A 9,647-nucleotide genomic window follows, 5' to 3' on the forward strand; every position below is an offset into this window, starting at 1 on the left:
TGCCAGTGGTCGGATAGTTTGGATAGCTTTTGAAAACAGAAAAAGTTTAAGTTTAGGTGATTTAAAAAAAAAAAACACAGGTAGAGTGGCATTGACAGTGGATGTGGTTGCTGGCCTCACCACCTTCACCTACAGTGACAGTCTCACTTAGCAGTACTGGCAGCAGTACAAAAATATTTGCTTCTAAAAGCATTTACAACATGTAACACTCCTATGACCTGAAGAGCTCTGCAAAGCATTGTGGAGGGTAAAGCAAAACTCAGAGCAAGAAGAGGGAGAGCTGGAATAAGCAGATAGATTGATTCAGTGTCTCATGTTAGAACTACCTAAGTGGTGCATTGTGGCTTTAATATTTCATAAAAAAAACACAACTGAGAAAAATTTAAATCACTGTCCTTGGTGAAACTGAATTTAAACAATACTGTAAAGTACATTTGGTTACAACTCTTTAAAAGACATTAACATTTTATTAGTAGTTTATTACTGATACATGACCTGTTAGATACCACTGTCCCAGCACATGGACTGTAATCATTTTGACATGGAGCTTTGAGAATTGGCACAAACAATATACTAAGGGTCATCCCTGTATACAATATTGACCTAAACAGAAATAAATCAACATTAAATAAAAAATATAAACAAGATTTTAAAAAATTAAAGTTGTATCTTAAGACAGAATGTGTTAATTATGTGCCATCCTTTTGTTTCAGTGCAAACATTAAGTTAAACGAAATACTTTATGAACACTACAGAACAAATTAAACTGAAATTGCAAACATCAGTTTAGACTTAGTCTGTAGATTTCCTACTTTATGATAAAAGGAGTTAAAATGTATTAACAAGAACGGACAGAAAAAGTGAACCAAACAAGTAAAAAATAAATATATATTTTAACAAAAAAGAAAATCTAAACTTTGAGTTTCAGAACACAAAAATAAAAAGCACAAATAATTAAATGACTAAATTCATTTCAGCCCAGAGAATGTATAAGGCAAGCAAGCTTGTACTTTATATACAGTTAAGATTATTATTTACATTGTTTACATGTTCACTAGGTTTATCAGCAATTGAGATGGGCTTGGTCTCCCCCTACTGGTTTATACTTAAAATCAAAATCACATGAACAGAAGTAGACAAAACCAAGAGGTAATAAATAAATGATTATGAACAAAAACAGCTTAAGTGATGTCTAGATGAGGAATAATATTGCCAACACTCACAAAACACCTTCCATAGTACTGTACATGATGTCAAAGTCACAAGCAAAACAATTTATCAGAAGTGAGACCTGTACGTAGCAGAGCCAGACTCACTCAAAGGACAGAGGGGAAGCTTTAACTCTTCTACAAGCTGAGGTGTAAAACCTGTCAGAAGGTAAAATGCAGATAAAACTGAAAACCAACACAAACTAGAACACAAGTTCTGTAAAATCGGACTGTTATAGGCAAAGACATAAAGGGTAGCTGCTGAGAACTATGGGGTCTTAAACAGTTATTAATATGTCCAACTATCCTTGAAGTTGATCTAAAAAAAACAAAAACAAAAAACAAAACCACAACAAAAAAAACCTCAGGTGTAACGTGCTCCAAAGTCATCTCTTTCTGAAATTTTCTACCATCCCAGCCAGGTCAAGATGAGCACATAGTTGTGGCCAGAAAAAGTATTTATATTTGTCAACTGGAACATGTAGGAGCAGCCCGGAGGACAGAGAGGAAACCCAAATTAGTGAAACAGGAAACTTGCACATAATCACCATGTTCTACTACTATCAGGCTATAGGTTAAAGCACAAACTAATGTTTTTTGAGTTAATTACTAACCTTCTACAGTTTAAAAGAAATATGGCAAAGCCAAATCAGAATGGGACAAAATAGATAACACCTCAGTAAATATAAAATAATTGTACCCAACTGAAAGGCGGCCACGTACAACTAAAATTTAAATGTGCACTTTGCTATAAAAACCAGAACAAGTGACACACTTCTGGTGCTTGATTTATATCCATTTGCATGTGTCTATGTGAAGGCAAAACAGAGGAAGGGCCTGCAGGCCTTGGGTGGAGAGAGTATAGGCAGGTGGATGTGATGTCCGCAGACTTCAAGGTGGTGTCTCAGCATTATTAGATGTGGTCTTTTTCTTTGCTGGCTTCTTCGCTGTCTTGGTTTGAGCCTTGTGGAAGGAGAAAATAAAGAGAAACAGTTAAGTCAGGGAATGGTCGAGTAGTTCACTTTGACATTAAAACAGTATTTTTGGAATGACTAATGCATTTAGTATGGATCATAATGCCCTCAGGATGATTTGCAACAACCCTGAGGAAGCTGTTCTTTTTCCTCTAGCACCATCATGAGGCCAACAACTCAGTTTGTGACTAAATGATGTTCCCATGCAAAATGTGTTTAGTAATAATGTCAGCAACATGTTAAACTAGGATTTTAATGTGTCATCAGTAAATGACTCCTATAATTAGCTTCATTCCAAAATTTTACTTTTACTTAAAAAAATAAATATTGTTATATTATCTCTAAAAAGCCTATTTAAAAACTTGATTGATGGACACTATCCACACACGGGACTTACGTCGGTCTTTGCAGCAGCAGCAGCCGGTTTCTTTGCTGCCTTAACACTGGTGGTGCGTTTGGGGACTTTGTCTGCCACATCTTCATCAGAGTGTTCAGTCCTTGTGTCTGACTGGTCAGAGCCATGTTGGGATGAAGTGTCATCAGCAAGAGATGTGACTGCCAAAGACCGAGCTGCAACATTAGGAGAAAAAAAATTGAATTTTTTTAAAGACTAGTGGTCATTCAAAGAGATACTGAGTGAAAACAAATTCCAAGAGCAAGTGTTGCAGCATTCTGTATTTCATACAAGGGTCAAATTTCAGAATACACTCTGTTTCCACATTTTAAAGTTGGGTGTTGGCTGTATAATAAAGGTGATACTAAACAGCCACAATTAAAGTGTCTTTGTAGAAAAATATGCTGCATTAATACAAATCCAGACAGCATCACCTAAGGTTCATCTGTGTCAGTGCATTCAAACCAAACACTACATGAGCAGCAGCTATTTCTATTCTTATTCCTACTAGTATATCTAGTTTATAATTTTTCTTTTAACTGCTTGTATTTTTGCATTCACTGTGGACAGCAAAGAAAGAATTTCATTGTACATGGAAACATGTTTTCCTCACTGTGCACATGACAGTAAATACTTTGATTTGATCAGTTGAAATCCAGATCTTTTAAAGTTTTAAACATTTACCAATGATATAAAAGGGGACGAAAGCACCAACCTGTACTACCCCAGTCATGCGCTACTAAACGCCAAAGTCCTCTGAGTGACACTCTAGACTCCCGTTAACAAACTGGATAAATAACATGTATGCGTGTATTTATGACTCCAGGTCAGATGTGTATGTTCTGTGGCCTTACTTTGCCGTGCAGCACTGCTCTTGGCCCGGGGCAGTGTGCTGGCCCCTGAGGTCATCTCATCCATAGTATCCCTTCTCATGCGGGCATCTGAAGAGTGTAGAGCCAGCTCATCCTCTGCGTTGATGAGAGTCAGATCCTGCATGCTGAAACTCCGCAGCTTGTCTGACAGCACACCCTGCCCCTGCGCATCACACACAAACATATTACATATCTGGAGACCCCATGTGTCATCATGGTAGCATCTAACTTCAGAGGACACACACTTACTTTGGTGGCTGCAGTGACAGCAGCATTAGCAGCCAAATTAAGACCCCTCTTTCCAAACCTCATCATGGTCTCATAACTCCTGTCTTTGGCCTGTGCTATATACTCATCTATCTCCTTTTGCAAAGGTGAATGGAAAGGCAGGAGACATTGTAAGCAAACAGGACAGGAAACAATGGCAAAACCATAACGGGGAAAAAAAAAAAATCATCATTACAAATACTTTCTGTGAGACAGAGTGTTTAAAAAGGTCACCACTACCTTCTCTTTGTTGGACAGTGTTGGGTGGACAAACTTGCGATAGAGGACGCTGGAGCCCTTGGTATACGGAGACAAGAGCCAGATGACAAAAGCAATCTTTAGCTCAAAGTAAAATGGAAACCTACACAAAGAAAAAGATATAAAGAGAGACAGACAAAGAGAAGGTAAGACACTATTCTCATACTACCGAATTCCAGAAAAGGTGCAAATCTCATCAACAGATATTTTATGAACAATAGAACATTAACAACATAAGATGTTGAAACAGACATTTTACAATTTCATGGAAAATATTAGCTCATTTTGAATTTCATGGCAGCAACACATCTCAAAAAAGTTGGAACGAGGCTACAAAAGGCTGGAAAAGTAGTTGCCTCAAATCAAAAACAAAGGGAGGAGCATTTGACAACTAATTAGGTTAAATGGCAACAGATCCGTTACATGGCGGAGCAGAGCCTCTCAAAAGTAAAGATGGGCAAAGATTCAAAGGTCAGGGCCTTTGGACCTTTGGTCTTGGTCAAAACTGGATGTGTGTGGTCTTTGGGCACTCAGGCAGCACTGCATTTAAAACAGGCATGATTCTCAACTGGACATCACCGCATGGGCTCAGGAACACTTCCCAGAAATAACTGTATGAACACTGTTCACTGTGCAATCCACAAATGTAAGTTAAAGCTGTATCATGCAAAGAAGAAGCCATATGTCAGAAGCCAACACGATCCAGAAATGCTGCCATGTTCTGTGGGCCAAAGCTCATTCAAGATGTAGGCAAAAATGGAAAACTGTTCTGTGGTCAGAAGAATCAATATTGAATATTGTTTTTGCAAACCATGGACACTGCCCTGCGGACTAAAGAGGAGGAGGACGGCCTTTGATATCAGCGGACAGTTGAAAAGCCTACATCCCTGAAGGTATGGGGGTACATTAGTGCCTATGATGTGGGCAGCTTACACATCTAAAAAGGCTCCATCAATGTTGAAAGTACATAGAGGTTTTAGAGCAACATATGCTCCCATCCAGACAACTTCTCTCTTTCAGGAAAGGCCTTGCATGTTTCAGCAAGACAATGCTAAACCACATACTGCAGCCATTACAGCAACATGGCTTTGCAGGAAAAGAGTCCGGGTGCTGAACTGGCCTTCAGTCCAGAACTTTCACCAATAGAAAACATTTGATGCATCACACAACATAAAATCTGGCAACAAAGACCAAGGACAGTTGAGCAGCTAGAATCCGGCTTCAGTCAAGAAACAATCCTCTCCTAAAACTCCAGCAATTGGTCTCCTCACTCTGAAGACGCTTACAGACGGTTAAAAGAAGAGGGAATGCTACACAATGGTAAACATCACCCTGTTCCAACTTTTGACGTGTTGCTGTCAAATTCAAAATGAGCTAATATTTTCCAGTCTCAGTTTCAACATCTGATATGTTGTTTATGTTCCTATTGTGAATAAAATATGTGTTGATGAGATTTGAAAATTATTGCACTGTTTTTATTTACGGTTTACACATCCTCCCAACTTTTATGGAATTGCGGTTGTACATTTTAAGTCAAATAAATGGGTGAAGTGGGTTTTTGATGCCAACATGTCAAGAACATTTAGCAGTGAAGACACAAAAGTGCTTCTTTTGAAATTGTATAAGTCATTTATTTATTACAAGCTAGTTGGGCAAGAGGGTGAAATGATGAGCAGCTCCTTACTTACCATGATAAGAGCAGGTCTGTCACAGTCTCTGCTGTGGAAAATAATGCAAATACTATCCAGTACATCATCCACTTCACCTGGACACATACAAGGGAAGAGGAAGAACATGAAAATAGCACATAAACACCCACAGGGTTCAGTGTGTGCTGCACGTGCTGAGACACGTGGAGCCAAACATAAGCTATGCACAGACGTGCCAGCGCAGAAATGCATCATATGTTTCGGTCCTTTCAGATCCCATCAGGATGCACAGTTAACCTCCAGAGGCAAAGGAAATGTGGGTCAAAACAGGAAAGTCAGCTTGATAACTGAAACCCCAAGATATAGATTTATTGGTGACATCTAATCAAACATATCGGCGTGTCAAATGTGAAACTACTGGAAAATAATAGAATGTTTTAACAGTGTTGATAGGCCACAATCTCGCAGCTGTATAAAAGAACATAAATGGTTATTATAAATGAGCCACACTTGGAAAAAAGGAATGAAAACATTTCTAAAAATTGTGTCCTCCATTTTTTGCCTCCCCATTTCTCCCTCTTTTACTCTCTTCTTCTGTGACTGTAAGTACCAAGGGGGGGTGCTATGGTAACTAGCAAGGAGGACACTGCTTTCCAGTGCAAACCTAGGCAGAAGGCCAAAGTGCTGCTTTCTATGCCTCCCATTTCCTCCTGGACCCCTTACGTCACCCCTCGCAGGGATGAGGTAGGGAGGACTCCATGTAGGAAATGAAAGGAAGAGACTACTGCTTTTTATACTGGTTTCTGCTGCTGACAATGGTGAGCTCATCCTGAACTCACTTTATTTGTTGTGTCATTTTAAGATGTTCTCCCCCAAAAGAACCTTAAAAAGGACAACGTGTTCTAGTTAACTATAACTCAATCTGGCATCACTGGATTGCATGTATTCATCCATTTAAAATGTTTCAAGTGTAACTCCCCACTAGAGATTAGGTCCTAATCTGTTTTATTTCCTCTTAAGCACAACAATGCATACAAATAACTCCTGGTTTAAATCCACGCCAATGTTATTTAGAAAGCACCTTAAAAGCAACAGTTAGCCAATGTGTACACAGACATGAAGAAACATAAAAACACAGTAAAATAAACTGAGTTAAATGCCAAGGAGAAGTAATGTGTTTCAAGGGAAGATTTAAAAACAGGAAGTGTTGGCCTGACTGATGGCAGGTCCAAAACACGTCAGAGGTCAAAAAGAGTCTACTGTGATACTCACATATTCCTTCACATTCTTCGTTTTGACTGCCTTGTATGAGGAGTAGGCAGGGTAGAGTGTCCCAAAGGCAAGGCTGCAAAACAGAAAGGAAGAGAATGGAGAATTAGTGTGGGTGTTGACGCTGACACCTAACAAACACATCCCGTCTTTAAAAAAATTAAATAAAAAAGCAGATAAGCCAGGTTAGCCCATAGCCTTATGTAAACAGAAGGCTGAGGTACAAACAACTTTTGATCCGAATGGTGAAGTCACAGAGAGCTGATGACCGGTGGCCTGTCAAAACACATTGGCCTGATAGTCACTGCCTCAGGAAGACTGTAGTAAGATAAAGTGGAAAAAAAAACAGGGCTGGGTCACTGTGTGTTAGTCCAGTTGCAGTTTGGGACAGTGCACACAGAGCTGTGTTTCTGATGTGCATTTGGCAGCATCCTGTACCACATCTGCTGATGTGACAGAGTGCTGAATGCTGAGTGAGGGGACAGCAGCAACAGTTCAGATGGGCACAAGCTTCTCTGTGAGCTTACACGTAAATCACTGACAGTCTAAGATTTTATTTAGACCAATCACTGAACATGTATCACATCAAGTATCCTTATGAAGCTTGTGCTCCCAGCTGCAGGCAACCTGAGCAGATCTATTTTCCTCAGAGATGCTCAGTCATGTAAGTAAGCTTCGGCGTCTCATAGCAGGCCTCTAGGCCAGTAGACCCCCCTTGGAGATGCCCTCTGCGTCCCCGTCTCAGATATGGTTTATAGGCTTGGCATAAAAAGCCTCTCTGGTATCTAACACGGTGATAAAGTTAAGGGATTACTTTTTCAGCTATTTTCACATTGAGACAAATATCTCTGTAATAAATATGTTGGTTACGTGTTCAAAAACAAAGACGCAGCTGCATTTTTAAAGCATGAAGTAAAGAGGAGAAATGTTTGATCTTGTATCAGATGTGCAGGGGCCTAGTATAATGCATATTCAAACATACTGTCTCCCATTAACACATCCCAGTAGCAGTTGTTGCTCTAGTTATGTAATCAAGGCAAGGAGAATGTGTGTGGGGATGAAACTGAACGACATTACTACACCACGTTCAAAGGTGCATCAGTTATACATTTAACAATTAACAAGCTTCAAGTACACTATGGTTTGCCTAAATACACATAAGTGACAACTGCAGACTGATCACACACTACCCCCCATTAAATCTCATAGCAGTCACTTGACATAAAAACAGCATTGTGCATGAAGTGTCTGGATGAGGATGATGACAGTTGCTCTGTTTAGTCGAGTCATCCTTCACAATGTGTGGATGTGATGTGTATATGTGGAAGCAGAATCCTAAACTGCAGATGCTGCTTGTTTAATCGAAGCAGTAAAATGGCATAAAGTTACAACAATACAAGTAATTTATATTTATCGTGACAGTTCCTGAACATAGGCGTAGTCATTGATGGCTGGATGGATAGATGCACATTCCTGACTGGGCACATTTTAGCTACTCATGTTACCAGATGGAGCTGGGATTCTCAGCACAGCAGCAGTATTCAGGCTGGGTTGTTTTTAAAGCCGTGGAAGGTAGCTTGGAGACTGTTTACTTGTCTGCAGCGAGCCTGGCATATTAAACAGGGTGGCCTTCCCGTGCCAACACATATTATATCAGGTGGATAGTTAGCCAGCAGCATACGTTAGCTAGCAGCGGCTAGCAGCGCTGGATGCAGACCGTGCTGCATCATTATATTAACTACAGGAACCGAGCAGCTGTTTGTGTTGATAACTGGTGAACACGGTGTCTAGATAAGAGTTTACCCACAGCATGGTTCTACACTGCTGAAACTGTATTATTTACGGACACAAAACGTATGGCAGAGGAGAAGCCTAGCTAGCTGGCGCTGAGCATCAGACAGCTGATGAATGGAAGAGACGCTGATCTGTTTAAACAGATCCAGCCCAGCCCATACTCACACAACTATCCTCGAAATAATCCAGGATACCATCTTGATAGACCGACGATAGTGAGCCTCCCGCTTTTAGGAAATCTAGTTGGTTAGCTAGCGGGCTAGGTGCCCCCCCATTCCCGTCCACGATGCGATCTGCTATGATAAGGACCAGGAGGCTGCTGTCAGGTACGTAAAGAGCAGCGGAGGCTGTGCTACATAATGCGGCTCTTCCGCGCTGCTCTGCTCTTCACTGCTGCGAACAGTGGCTCTTAAAGCGACAGGCCGAAACATGTGTCATTTTAATATGTAAATTAAAAGTGTGCGTCGTTGCTGAGACTTTCCAGTGGGACACATGATTCAGCTAAATGAATTGGCGATAATGAGAAAGAAGCCAGAGAGCTGATGCTTAGCGTCTGTTATTAAAGGCGCTAAACATGCAAGAAACAATTTATTGTGACAATAAATGATAGTTGTGTGTGTTTAAACTATTCATTTTTTCCATCCACCCCTCCCTGCTTAGGATCAGGACATTCGGTGTCCCATTTCTGTGATCTACATCCTAAAGCAAACGTGAGCAGTGAAAGCTGGGTCACACAGGACAAACCTAAAGGCTCAGTACAGCAGTTTCTGCTGTTATTGTTGGTTATAGACGGTTTCTGTAAATGTTCGTACCTGTAAATTAAACCATTAAGACCGTTTTGCCGATTAAAGCAGAACATAAAGCCAACTTCTCTAGAAGAAAAATGTAAGCAGACATTGTTTTAATAAATATTTCAATCTAATTTGTATGAAAAAATTAAACCATACCCCAAATTAAAATAA

At 40.1% G+C, this 9,647-nt stretch overlaps 1 protein-coding gene across 1 annotated transcript; it reads right to left on the reverse strand.

Moving 5' to 3' along the window:
- Positions 1-311: 311 nt before the first annotated feature.
- Positions 312-9,104, reverse strand: reep2 (receptor accessory protein 2). The gene is made up of 8 exons (XM_067517743.1): positions 8,851-9,104; positions 6,895-6,967; positions 5,662-5,738; positions 3,956-4,076; positions 3,698-3,811; positions 3,431-3,611; positions 2,580-2,752; positions 312-2,171 (listed from the first exon to the last, which is right to left on the reverse strand). Exons 1-8 carry the CDS (start codon positions 8,880-8,882, stop codon positions 2,100-2,102), a joined length of 843 nt encoding a protein of 280 aa, XP_067373844.1. The 5' UTR covers positions 8,883-9,104; the 3' UTR covers positions 312-2,099.
- Between the last annotated feature and the right edge of the window lie 543 nt (positions 9,105-9,647).

Source organism: Channa argus, chromosome 10, assembly GCF_033026475.1.
Source record: "Channa argus isolate prfri chromosome 10, Channa argus male v1.0, whole genome shotgun sequence".
Classification (NCBI taxonomy): Eukaryota; Metazoa; Chordata; class Actinopteri; order Anabantiformes; family Channidae; genus Channa; species Channa argus.

Excerpts from the sequence above, each read along its gene's own strand:
- reep2 (XM_067517743.1), bottom strand. The coding sequence starts at position 8,882 with ATGGTATCCTGGATTATTTCGAGGATAGTTGT. Across the intron at positions 3,812-3,955 it reads CACTGTCCAACAAAGAGAAG|GAGATAGATGAGTATATAGC; the intron begins GTAGTGGTGACC and ends CCTTTGCAAAAG. Across the intron at positions 2,753-3,430 it reads GAGCAGTGCTGCACGGCAAA|CTCGGTCTTTGGCAGTCACA; the intron begins GTAAGGCCACAG and ends CTAATGTTGCAG.